A 13,560-nucleotide genomic window follows, 5' to 3' on the forward strand; every position below is an offset into this window, starting at 1 on the left:
ATAATTTTAGGTTCTCTTTACATCAGCTCGCACCCAGGGAAATCAAATCTACACATGCACCGATGCAGGTACTAGATAGCCCCCAAGGACCACGCTTGATGACAATTTTTAAAAATAGCTCATCAGTGATGTGACTCAGATATTCTTGGACTGTTTTCAAATATTGGAAAATGTAAACAATGGAGGAGATTCCTTCAAATAAAGTGATGTGGTGTGGTATGTATGCTTCCTAGATATACGTATATCCTTTAGAAATCATTAGCATGAGGTAATTTGAGCAAAATGTAAATTTCTTCAAAATTATTATGGGAATTTTCAGCAAATATTTGGCATGAAATGTCAGGAAAATACACATGCATTTTCTTTAGTGCTTGTTGGGCTAGGCTATGTTTTTGAAATGTGTAAGTAATCTGGAGAAGACCAACATAATCACAGAGGGCAAAACATGCAAACCTGAACACAAGTTCAAACTCTTAACCTCAGCACTGTGAAGCAGATGTGCGAGCCACAATTGTAGACGTACATGACAGTAATACATTTCCTGAAAAACGATTGGCAATGTTCAACATAAACCACAGATTCACTTTTGGCCTAGCACTTTGCCGTGTAATCAAGTTTGATGAAACAAATCAGAAGAAATCCTAAATCAAGTGGAAAGTAATTCATGTGTAAATCCCATAAAAACATCACAAAGCAGCAAAAATTTGATAAAGTTACATTTATTCCCAATGTTGGGCAATAAAGTAAAATATACACTGAATCGATGACCTAACAAGATAAACTGATAAGTACAATTTAAATCACGACTAATATTGACTGGTACTAACGTTCAAGTTAGGGTTAGAATTGTTTGAACATGTCAAAAGCATCTCTACATGCACATTGCATGGATTTCTGTTCAAGATTTAGAAACAGCTTTTAAAAGAGTGTTCCTCAGGAAAGTGAACAGCTGGTTCATCAGATCTTTATTCTGACCTTCCACCCAGTGCATCTCAATTACTGCATCACTCTCCTCGTGCAGGACATTCAGCAGACATTTAAACAAGAAGGGTTCAGCTGAGAGTGGGCTCGCTGGCTGTTTTGAGGACATCTCGCTTGTAGCGTCGCCGGCGTCCTTCTGGCCACAGGAGCCCGCGGGGTCGCACCCAGGCTTCGTTTCCACATCTACAACCTTTTCCGGGAGTTTCTGATCTACTTCATCGGCAATATCCGTAACCTTCCTGCTTTCAACCGAGGGCGACTCTGCAGTCACCTCCAGGTCGGCTGACTTCTGAGTGGCATCCACCTGGGTGTCTTGGGTGAGGGACGGCATCGTGGCGGCGTTGTGATCTGCTCTCGGCAGCTCCCGCAGCTGGCGCATATGTTCGCGTCGCTTCTGCCGCCCGTGGAGCCAAGTGTTTTCCACGGCGGTCAGGAGGAGGCTCTGCTCGTGCTCCCTGCATGGAACATGCTTGTGCAGCACCTGTAAACAAAGGTAACAATAGACTTTTAACGCAATTAATGATCTATTTCAAGAAGGAATGCAGGTTGAACATTTCTACCGAGAATGGCTGGAGATGGTAATAAATGGGTAAAGTCAAAAGCGTACAGCCCTCTCCCAAGGCTTGAACATTTATCACCGTCATATTACATTTCTCTACCTTGGATGATCTAACAGAATGCTATGACAAAGATTTGTTCACTTATTGCATTATCGTTTTCACACATTACATTGCTCCAAAATAGTTTTAAGGTGTTATTTGTTCATGCAAAACAGCACGATTGAACGACAACACGTGAGGTTTAATAAGCAGAGAGAAATACACACAACTAACAACTCACCCGCAGCTCCGTGAGAGTCTTCTCCACAAGAGATGTGATGGCTTTCAGCGGATGGCGGCTAGTACAGCCCAGAGTACGGGCCTTGGCCTGGAGCTCCTTCACAGCCACATGGGGAAGTGTGAAGGAAAGAGGCTTGCGGGCTCTGTCCAATTTACGCTTCTTACTGGGGGGTGACTGACGCAGGCGGGGAGAGAATATGACAAAGAGAGAAGCGGAGTAATGATTTTACTGATGATCTCACGGAAATGCGACTAATGCCACATGTGTGTTTTGTTTCCTTTGCTCTAAATGTAAAATAGACATGTGACATATGGACCATTATTGATGGGAGTATAATGAATGCAATGTTAGCCTGTCTGCGGTTGATATTACAAAACGGACACAAGAGGGAGCTCCAAGCACATGCTCTCCACTAGACCTGCATTGCCTTGTAATACTGCCCCTTGCTTCTTTCTATTGCCCTCTAGAGTCAAACTATAATGGCGCTAGAGGTCATTAGCCAACCGTATCTCGAGACAACATGAGTCAAGTTGCAACGCTTCCCTGCACAGCAACATGCTAGCAACTGCGTGCTCAGTGTCACTCACGGGGGCTTCTGCAGGCTGGCGGAGGGTGCGGTAGGAGGCGAGGGTCTGCATTGACAGAGCAGACAGCATGGCCGACTGACCTACAAACAGCAGCAGGGAAGGAGTGGGCTGTGACCTTCACGGGCTGCTGCTGTTTTGAGTCAAGTTTGCTCACCTCAAGGTCCTGTTGTATGTGTGAGGTCTTTGCATGGAGATGCAAATATGTCATGTCCATGAAATATGTAGCTAGTTGTGCTCATACAGAGAACCGCCATTTACAGACAGACGAATTAGAGGGATGTCTGATGCAGTGGAATCCCACACTGATGCCAGCTAAAATAAAATACATATTGTGAGTTAAATACTTGACCGTCTCAATCCAAGACAGCGTTGTGTATCTAATGTAATCTGCAGGTTTTTCCTAAAGGTACAGCCGGTGGGGGTGAAGGGCTAGCACATTGTCCTTGCTCATGTATTTGGCTAGGAGAGTGCCATTAAATATAATTTTCTCTTGGTTTTAAGTAATTGATGTTCCCCAAAGACACAATTACGAGATATTCTTGTGTTTAATTATGGGCTTCATAATGGACTTCCTCTTATCTATCTGTACTGCTTCTTTCCACTTAATATTCTTTTCACCCCACCACACGCAGACATGTAAGCAAGTTACCCAAAGTCATTATGCAGCAAAATTAAACCGGTCATGCAAAGCCTTTATTCATACAAATCTGTTTATAATACAACCAAGTTTGTTGATCTTTTCCTACAAAACCTACGCAATTGACTATCGTGACTATTTCACATTTAGACAAACAGATACACACCTACCTGTATGCACAAACACAAAACAATTAACCCACTGAGGTCAAACCTCTTTTCCAAGTGTTTAGCAGCAACTGTCCCTCGAGACCCAGAAAAAAAAGTCTAATAAGGAAGTGGGAATTATCTATATTTGAAAGTAGAATATTGTGGAATAAACACAATTGAAACGGACAATGTGGGTTTACTGCACATTCAGACAGATTAGAATTGAATGTGCAGTAAACCCACATTGTCCATTTCTATTGTGTTTATTCCACAATATTCTACTTTCAAATATAGGAGATAATTCACACTACATTTTTCCCCACACCGATTAAGATATCTGCACAAATCCATCGATTATTTCTCTCTAAGGGTTAAAAGGGGAGGAGGTGGCGGTTGACCATGATAGAAGCGGACTGGAAAAATAATTTCAAAATATATTTTCAAGAATATCAACTAAAATGCTGGAGGGGCTAAACTGGGGCTATAGCCCCAGTGTAGCGCCGTCTCCGCTTGGAAAACCAGTCTATTACCTCCATTGTTGCCATTTTTATTGTTTAACAAATTTGCAACACTTAAATTCTATAAAGCTCCGCCAGTTTTTCCGTTTTTAAATGCTTGTAGAAGTTTGTAAGTTTCAAGCTTGCAATGTGTTAGCATAAAAACTGTTAGCATGTAAGCATTTCATCATTTCTCAGCACAGGGGAAAATGTAAAAATCAAAGTATTTCAGTGCTTTTTCCAATCGAGTAGCTGTTTATCTAGTTGTTGGTTAGAATAATGGCTAAAGTGTATACAGCCAATGCAGCATAGTAATTAAGAGTTGAATTGAATGGCTAGTAAAAGGGTTAAGTAGGTCACAGTTGCATGCGTGCCGCATATGTTTAAGAGCACGTGTAATATTAATGAGCCTGCCTGTATGGCTGACATCCATAGGAAGACATGCATCTGGGCAGAATGAGCCAACCATGCATGGATTTCTGTGCATGCAGAAACCTCTGTCCAAACAACATACTGTCCATGTGTGTGTGTGAATGCAAGAGGAGGCGGAGGAGCGTAACAGACTAGAAATGTAGGGCAATCATTCTGCTTAACTGATTTTATACTGGAAAGGCCAAAATAGTCTAGTCCGACAACACGCAGCTCATGTATCCACTGAGCAGCCGCGTCCAGTTGTTTCTTTCTAGTACGTCAACATGGACATCATTCCTGTTGACCGATACCGTTTATTGTTGTGTTTTCTCCAACGCTTTCACTGTCCACACAAGACAAAAGCCAGTGAGGGTGCACATTTCTTGCCCTGGCAACTGTTGCCAGGCTACTGCTAAACTAAAACCACATAAAGCTGTCCCTGGAGGAGGAACAAGAGCATGTGATGGAAGAATGAAAGATGCAGTTAAGGGGGAGCAGGACCGAGAAGGTGCATTATTGAGTGGATGGATTTTGGGTGTTGGAAACGCCAAGCAGCAGGCAGAGGGAGACAAGCCGGAGCATTAGTGGCCCACCCGAGGCCTGCAAAGACTTACCGGAACGATGACATCATCATAGAAGCTCCAGGCCAGCGCCCATCGCATAGTGCGACCCTGGCAGAACTCAGTGTGAGTCACTTTGGGTACCTGGAAGAAGGAAGAAGAAAAAAGAAAATCAAAGCAGTCAACACAGTCATGCTGGCCGTGGATTACATTTCCTAGAAAACTTAATTCAACTATTTTTTTGTGACCGGTGTACATGCCTTCTAGCCAAAAGGCAAATGGATGGATAGATGTTTTTATTCTCCACAATTCTGACCACCCTATAGGCCAGGAGTCACAGAATAACAGTTTGCTGGGTGAAACGTGGACAGAGTTTGTTGAGCGGTCACTGAGTGCTGCACCTCTTAATTATGGGTGTGAAAAGAGAAGTGTGAAGGTGTCATGTGACAAAGGAACACAAAGTGGTTTTGAAAAGGCTTGTGCAAAGTGCACGGAGAAGAACACCTTCAGGCATTTGGACCAAATGATACAATTCAGTTGCAGTCTGTGTGGCATGATTTGGAGTGGTAAACTAGAACTAGCTTAGAGGGGGAAGATCGTAGAAAATGTACACACAGTTGCATATGCACAAAAATATCAAACACACTGTTCTTCGCACCAAAAGAGGAAACTGCTCTCGTTCTAGTTGCAACACTGAGGCTTCAGCAGTATACTGCGTGGGGTACACAGTCGCTCACCTGCATGAGATTGGGCTGCCTAATCAAACAGGCTAATTTCAGCAAGATATAACATTTGGTGTATAAAGTGTACTAGAATATTAAGATAGTTTGATGAAAGCATATCTTACACACAATAACTACTGCAACAACAACAAAAAACTCATTTTGTCTCCGTGTGAACATATGCCGACAGAAATGGGTACTCAAAAAGAAATCATGAGTGATGAAACTACTAGTATAGTAACTGTGCCCATTTTTTCCCTCATATCCTCTTTTACAGTTGGATAACTGCCGGCTCTCTGGATACTTGCCAAAACTGCACTTGTACTGATGAGCAGCCGTAGCGAACCAAAACCCTCAGGAGGGTGCAGGTGCAGCAAACCATAGGACTGGATGTCTTCCTCTTTCAAGCATGTGAGAGAAGTGACTGGCACGGGACTGTAGGCCTGATCCAGTCAGGAGTCACGAGCTGGGCTATTAGCTCCAGCTAACGACACTCGTGGCTCTTTAGCCTTGGGAGGCAGTCATGCACTGCTAACGGAAATCGTTGCATTCATGGACCGCTTGTGACAATTTTGGGTTGCCATGTTAGACACAGTGAATCCACTTTGCCTGTGTCGGCTCCTTCCGGAAGACACTTCAGATGTCAAGAGTGGGAGGAGCTATGAACATTGTTTTCAGCTCTCTCTGCATTTGTACACAGTGCACGGTAGATGAGCGAGATAAACTAATTGATTTCTTGGCCGAGGAATGTACATTAAGTATTGGGGGGGAAAAGGGAAACGCAATAATTAGATTTTCTTGAACAACAATTATTGTTAAGGTACAGACTGTTAAAGATGGGCCGCTTTGTATGATTTATATTTGTATTGCAAATAGTGTGTTGCATCTGACGAGCCACTCACCCCTTGCTTCCTAAGCTCCTCCTTCAATGGGGTCAAACTGCATTTCTTTCCCAGCATGCAACTGTACCACCTGGCAAAACAAGCATCCACATTAACCTGCTGAGCACTTGACTACGAAGCATAGACCCAGCTAGCAAAAATGAGACAACTCGTGAGAAATCCAGCCCGTATAGCGTCGACAACTATCAGACAAGGCTCTTACAATATCTGGGGGGTTTGTGAAGTGCAACAAAAAGCACACTGATTTATCAAAAGGCTTGTGACTCCTAGGGGGGGGCAGTTTAAATGACAACGCTATCCACATGACTCAATTGATTGTAAACACTCAAGCAGCCTGCTAGGCCACACTAATGTTGCACATCTTATCTTAAACTTATTGTTCAAAATGAGGACAGACAAGCATTACAATGTCACAAAACATGGGAGACTTACTTTAACATGCTAATGTCATGGCGGTTTGGTATGCAGGGGGCTACCTTTTTTTTTTTTTTTTTTAAATGGGTGAGATTTTTATTTGCCTAAGACTTAAAAAAAGGCATTTTATAGCAATATTAAATAACTGCGTATTTTAAAATATATAATTCATTGTGTTACACTGCAGGGGTATCAAACTCATTTTTGTCGTGGGCTGCATCGTAGTCACAGTTTCCCTCGGAGGGCCTGTTTGAATATTTTGAAAAGACAAATGGTGATAAAAATAGCAAGCAATATCTCTATTTTTTTTTTTTTTAGAAGTGAAGACAATTTGTAATTTTAGTAATGACATGAAGTCAATGCGAAATTTGTCTTACGAGCCATAACATGATGTAGCGGGCCGTATCTGGCCCCCAGGTCTTGAGTTTGACACCTACGCGTTACAGGGTCAAGAAAGGAGCACTCTCCTTCTTCAGCAGATCATCGGTGGACTGCATGATGCAATCTTCTGTGCCATTCCACAAATATTACAGAGAAATATTTGGAGGTCATAAAGACCATTTGAGTATGAAGATGCTGGGCTGATTGGAACAGTGAGCTGGTTCTGACATGTCCGTATCAGAGGACCCAATGAAATATTGAACAGCTCTGATAGTGACAGATGTGTTGGGGAGAGCAACAACACGACACTGCCAATGCGGCTTTTCAGTCCCTTTTATGTATGCAGCTGCTAAATGATCTTGATCAAGTTCATGCTCTTTTTCAAGTGCAGACATTTTCACCAGAAAAGAGACCCACCTTCATGTCAACGACATGATAAGTCCGGATCATTATCTTCTGTTAAGAAAGCATTTGTACATGTTGGATTCGGAGCAAAGGGAGGGGAGGGGGGCGCCCCTTTAACTCGGGAAGATAATAAAGACAGGGAGGAAAAGAGGGCGGGGTGGTGGTGAGTCTCAAAGGACCAATTGGTGAAGCTGGCAGTGTTGCCATGGACACCTGCAGGCTCTTTTGTCCCAGCATGCCTTTTGGTTGGGAGTGACAGCCGGCTGCGGTTGGATTGGCCTGAATGGCAAAGCTTGGAAAGAAGAAATCATTCATATGCTCCTCCTCACCTGTAAACGTGCATCAAAGTGAGACAAGAGCAGGCAGGTGTGGCATGTCGAATTGGTTTTCATAGTCCCCTGCTGCAGCAGCCTCTCACTCTGCTACCCTGATGACAGCACTGCGACGAAGCGGGGAGGGGTTGCTAAAGTGGTGCCCACCCAAACACAGATGTTCCCAGTGGGTGCCCAGATACAGCGTGAGGGGGAACTGTGTTCCAAAATCATTAACGTGACTGTAAATGACAGCTCCATTAATGTCTGCGCAACCCATTTGCCCATTGCCCCACTTCCCCACTCACAGGATGGATTTCAACCTCTCAGAACCTCTCAAAGTCAGAATCCATCTGCCACTTCACACATTTTGACTACTCCCAGTAACAACTTGGTTTCATATTTTGACACGTTTGGTGTTACTGAAGCTGTCTTTGTTACTCACCGCAAGCGTTTCTTGAGCTGCAAGCTGTCATGAATGATCCTCTTAACAAACTCCAATTCGCCGCCCTCCGCCATGATTTCTGTCACCCCGCCCGTGTTCACTGAGCTGGGAGGAGGCCGCCGTGCGTTCCTTGAATTGACCCCCTGCAGTGAGCAGCAAGACAGACAGAGATTAAGATCAAATCCTATTAAATGTCTGTTACTATCTGTGCAAACAAATCATGCTTCCTGCAGCCCACCGAGCAAACATTTGGATTCTAAAGGTTCAACACTCGCCTAGAAAACCATCTGAAAATAAGAAAAGACTCACCTTGGCTTCAAGTTGGTTGGCAAAAAAAGGAGGGTTGCACATGCAAAAGTCGTACACAATTTCTGTTTCTTCTTTCAGAGCGTCCATCAGCAGAGTCTTCTGGGGAACCTTGACCACTGTGGGAAACAAAAACAAGACATGCATGCTGTATTAGCACAAACGTCTTCCTCACATAAAATTGGACATCTCTAATGTCCTCTTTCAAGTTGTCTTTCTTGAGGCTGATGATGCAAGGGAAAAATAACAGCATCAACAAACTAACTAGAGTATAACATGAGTATAACATGAACTGGCGTGTCTATAAACACACATGGAGATATCCGTTATTTCCATATCGTTTCGAATCATGATAAAGGCCATGATTGCTAGCATAATGAAACTAACATAAATACTGTCTTTCAATTTGCTGTTGTTTCTCTCAGTTGCTGACAGTTTATCACTTGATTGGATTTCAAAATTAATGTATGCACAATAATGCACCTGTAGCCATTTTTAAACAATCACAATAAAAAGGTAGCATTGGTGAGACTGTTGCCTGTTTACCTTTAACCAGGTCAGATAAATGGTTCTGCTCCACGTTCCTGGTAGCGTAGTCAAAGCATATATTGTCCACCTCAGTTGCAAGGAAGAACCAGCCGTTCATTGTGGCTCCCAGCAACGGGTAGATACAAGATGCGCCAGTGCCTTGTTTAAAAAAAATAAAATTAAAATTAAAATAAATAAATAAATAAATAATGTTACAATGTTGGACTATTTTAATTTGTCATTTTAAAAGGTTGTGTGTGTGTGTATATATAGGATAAAATCCTATCACCTTAAGTACCTATTCAATTTAAAATGTAATCAGACCATTGACAAATTCAATCAGTGTGACCAGGACTCAGCTTAAGATGATAATTATGATTCGCTACCGATGTCGATGCCTCTACGTGGTTGCTTCTGGCCATCGATGAGATCCTCCACCCAGTGGATGTAGTTGAGACGCAGAGGGACGGTGGGTATGAGGCGCTCCAGAGGGATCTCGATGCTCAAACCAAAGTCCTCCTTCAAAAGGGTGCAAGTCAGGGCTCGCACGGCCTCTGGCTCCTTGAAATTCACTCTAGAAAATACATAGAACAAAAACAGTTTACACAAACGTTTTGAGTTTGGAAATAACATGATCATAAGCTTCTTTGTGGTGTTCATACAGAGGCGTATTGTACTAATTTCCAATTATTTGTCTGCGCACGGGAAGGCGGGAGCAGAGATTCAAACCCCCAAAGCTCAGAACTGTGAAGATGACGTACTAAAAAAATATATATATTCTGTCACATTGCTTACAAAAATAGATCCATATTAGAGAAAGCATTTAAGGCAAGGTGTGTGTAAGAATGCACTGTATAACGCAGGTTAGCTGATTCCTTTGTGTCATCTCTGTAGCAGCACCTAATTAACCCTCCAACCCCATGCAGCCCCTCCACCTACCACCACAGATGAGCAGCTCATTAATTTGCACTCCACAGTTAAAGATAATAAAATTCAAATTTTCATCACAATTAAGACTTCACACTTTTTATTGTCTGGGCCCCCAAATGCTCATGGCTACAGCTGTCATATGAGAAGATACGGCTGCAGCAGACAGCGTGAGTGGGCGTTATGCACGTAATTAAAGCTTTTCCGAATGTTTTTTTTGCCGCTTGGCAGATGTAATTAGGCACATCCCAGAGCTGACAGCGTCTGGCACGCAAGCAGCTCAACACAGACAGTTGTGAATGGATTACAAGGGGAAAGAAAAGAAAGGCTGGTGAAAGAGATGCAAATCCCACCTACAGTACATCAGGAACGGGCAACTTAAATGACAGAGGGGGCCGCAATTTTCCTTTAGCCCTTGAATAAAGAAAATTGCTGCCCATTGAAACGCAATAAAATAAAAAAATCCAATTCACAATGGTGGACACCTGTTAAGGCACAAATGTGGACAGTTTACATAGCATAAATGAGAGATGCAGTAGTGACCAAAATAAAAACTGGGTGGGATGTCTGGGCGGGCGCAGCACGTCGGGTGCGAGACAGATATAAATGAGAGGTACTTTACCTGTGGAGACTAGCATTATTCTTTACGTGAAACTTACACATAATGAACATGCAGGGTTAATGGCCCAGGTCAACACCTGGCTCATTCAGGCCACTACAACATACTCAAACAATAAAAATCCGACGAAGGAATTGGACGATAATGTAAAAAAATATGCCGACGTCAAGCTGAAATGCCAAAGATATCGGAGCACAACAATAATATCATGAAGCAATGTTATTTTTTGCCCCTCAATAATAAAAAAATAAAATTGCACCTGAAATAGTGTGAAGAAATAAAGTGTTGGTTATTACGTCACAACATATAATAATAAAAGTGCAACAATGAATTAACAACTAAATAATTATTAAATTCATTGATTTTTTTAGAATAGTCTGGAGACATTTTTTTAATTTAAAATTGTCCAAAATTGTCAAAATCCTCACACTTTCAGCTTGTCACCAGTAAATGTTCTCTGAATGCTTTCAAAAATTTTTTGCCCATTTTCCACCATGTTACGGACCAGAGCATTAAGCGAATAAAAATCCAATACAATTTTTTTCTGTCCATTTAATTTGGAATAATGTCCCATTTTTGAATAAAGGAAAGAAAGGAAGCAGTTGCACTCTCTCTGATGTTCTTCTATCTTCCCTTCTGCCTCAGAGGCATCATTAGAAAAAGATCAATACTCAGAGAGCAGAACTGCTCAGGCCAGACCTCTATTTTTAGCCCTGAGGTATACATTGTGTGTGTGTGCGTGCTACAAAAGATGATGAGCAACGCTGCAAACGGCCGTCTCCATGGCAACCCCGTCGACTGAACAGATGATGGGAGTGCACGCAAACCCGGCCACGTTGGAGCAATGGCCGATGCCAGACAGAGCGTGAGCGTGCCCGCGCTTTACGCCTATTGTGCCACGTAGGCTTACGCCAGCGTGCTTACGCGAGTAGTGTGCGTTGCAGTGGATGGGAAACGACATGGGACAAATAGCACTGTCAAGTTGTATTGAGGTGGTCTGTTACTGAAAAGATTTTGTTGACTTACATTTTAATCTAGATCGTGAACTCCTTGACCTTTACGGTACAGGTGTTTGCTGAGAGTACATTTTTGATGCACATAGACACGGGCACTCATGGTGCAAATAAATAATGAATACATTCAAGCTGACATGATTGCTCTCATGCACGTCCAAAAATATAAGGCGTTTGGCAAATAATTTGAAAGTATACACAGCATTTCACTTGTTCCACCTCTTATGATGCAGCCTCATTCCAAAATGGAATAACTTCAGATATAATGGCCACAGGTTTGGCACATCTATCTTTGAGGGGTTACTCCCATTTTTGCAGCACCTCTTAAGCTCCATCAGCTTAGATCGGTGATCGGTGCACAGTCAATTTCAGATCCCTCCAGAGACACTCTCATCCAACTGGAGGCTGGCCACCCAAACAAAACAAAACAAAAACATTGAAAAAGCAAAACAGTCGGGCAGAGCCATTCATTTGCTGGCACTGGACATGACAGCAGTCTGAGCATTTAATATCTTTGAGACAACAGCAGAAGAAGTATATTTATCCTGAGATTCTGTTTGAATTTCAAATTGCCCAACATTGTGAGCATGCAAATTCATGCAAAAAAATGTATCATCTTCCTGCCCATGAAAAAAAAAAAACACTCTAAATTTTCAATTTCATCAAGACTGTTCAATTACTTTTAATACTCATCTACTTGTTCTGTTCGAATGTGCTTACCCTTGTGCTACCATGCCAATAAAGAGAGAAGACTTGAACCTCCTTACTCTCAGCTACATGCAATTTTGAACGTGGAGCAAAAAGAGTCAAACCCATTACTCTGTTCAGACTCCCCCCTCACCTGCTATCAGCGTGCTGCACAGTTCATCCAAAAATGGCAGGTGTCTTATCTCCCCCAAGAAAAAAATTGGTCCCATTCCATGATAACACTCATTTCACTACTCGCCGCTTAACTATTTAGAACCCCATCGTTCATTTGAATCTCACACACACACACACACACACACACACACACACACACACACACACACACACACACACACACACACACACACACACACACACACACACACACACACACACACACAAAATCCACTTAAATAACAGACAATCCTTTCACTGATGGTTAGCTGGTGACAAATTCCCAAATTTCCCAGACAGGCACAAATCCTTGACATCCCGTTTTGTAGAAGGTAAACACCTTTTTAGCAAATCCTCTCACCCTTGAACAGTTTTATTCCGATTGTTGAAATTATGCTCTGTTATGACTGTCAGTATTTGCTATAGTATTGTTAATAGCCTCTGTGTCATTGAATTGGCACACAATATGTAATACTTACACGGCTCGTCCACTCAGGTTGGTGTGCACATGTTCTTGGAATTCTGGGTACTTAGAAGCCAGATAGGCAAAGTCCGGTGGTTTGTCTTTGTAGCGGTTTCGGGGATGCATGGACTTGTTCAGAGACATGACAACAGGCCTGTGATAGGAATCATATACAAAGGGGGGGGGGTGGGGGGGGGGGGGCAATGTAAGGCTGGTTTTGTCCAACAAAGCTGTTTATTTTTTTTTAAAGTCAGCTTGCGTGACCATTTTTTTTTTGTGTTTAGTACGATATCATATACATTAATTAAATAAATGAATACGAACATTATATATACGAGAAAGCTTCGCGCGTCAGGAATCATGAACATTAGTATATGAAAAGCGTACGTACAACCACAAGTGAAATATTTTGTCAACATACCTTTATATTTGTTCTTACAGAACAACGCCAAGTTGCCCTACTCTAAAGCTCGCGTTGTCCACACGTTTCCCGACTGTACTCGCGCGCTTCCTGTTTGTGTGACGTCAATCTTGTGCGCCGCCGCGGAGGCACCACATTCTACAATGACGATCGTAAACAAAGAAGCGTCAGAACCGCTGC

The 13,560-nt window shown here is 42.5% G+C and overlaps 1 protein-coding gene across 1 annotated transcript; it reads right to left on the reverse strand.

Moving 5' to 3' along the window:
* Nucleotides 1-207: 207 nt before the first annotated feature.
* Nucleotides 208-13,529, reverse strand: mettl16 (methyltransferase 16, N6-methyladenosine). The gene is made up of 10 exons (XM_085916294.1): nucleotides 13,381-13,529; nucleotides 12,976-13,113; nucleotides 9,463-9,650; nucleotides 9,095-9,235; nucleotides 8,552-8,667; nucleotides 8,243-8,385; nucleotides 6,287-6,356; nucleotides 4,717-4,806; nucleotides 1,822-1,995; nucleotides 208-1,462 (listed from the first exon to the last, which is right to left on the reverse strand). Exons 2-10 carry the CDS (start codon nucleotides 13,101-13,103, stop codon nucleotides 899-901), a joined length of 1,614 nt encoding a protein of 537 aa, XP_085772420.1. The 5' UTR covers nucleotides 13,104-13,113; nucleotides 13,381-13,529; the 3' UTR covers nucleotides 208-898.
* Nucleotides 13,530-13,560: the final 31 nt, after the last annotated feature.

The sequence above is a fragment of the Syngnathus leptorhynchus genome, chromosome 7 (genome assembly GCF_054491065.1).
Source record: "Syngnathus leptorhynchus isolate UIUO chromosome 7, UIUO_Slep, whole genome shotgun sequence".
Classification (NCBI taxonomy): Eukaryota; Metazoa; Chordata; class Actinopteri; order Syngnathiformes; family Syngnathidae; genus Syngnathus; species Syngnathus leptorhynchus.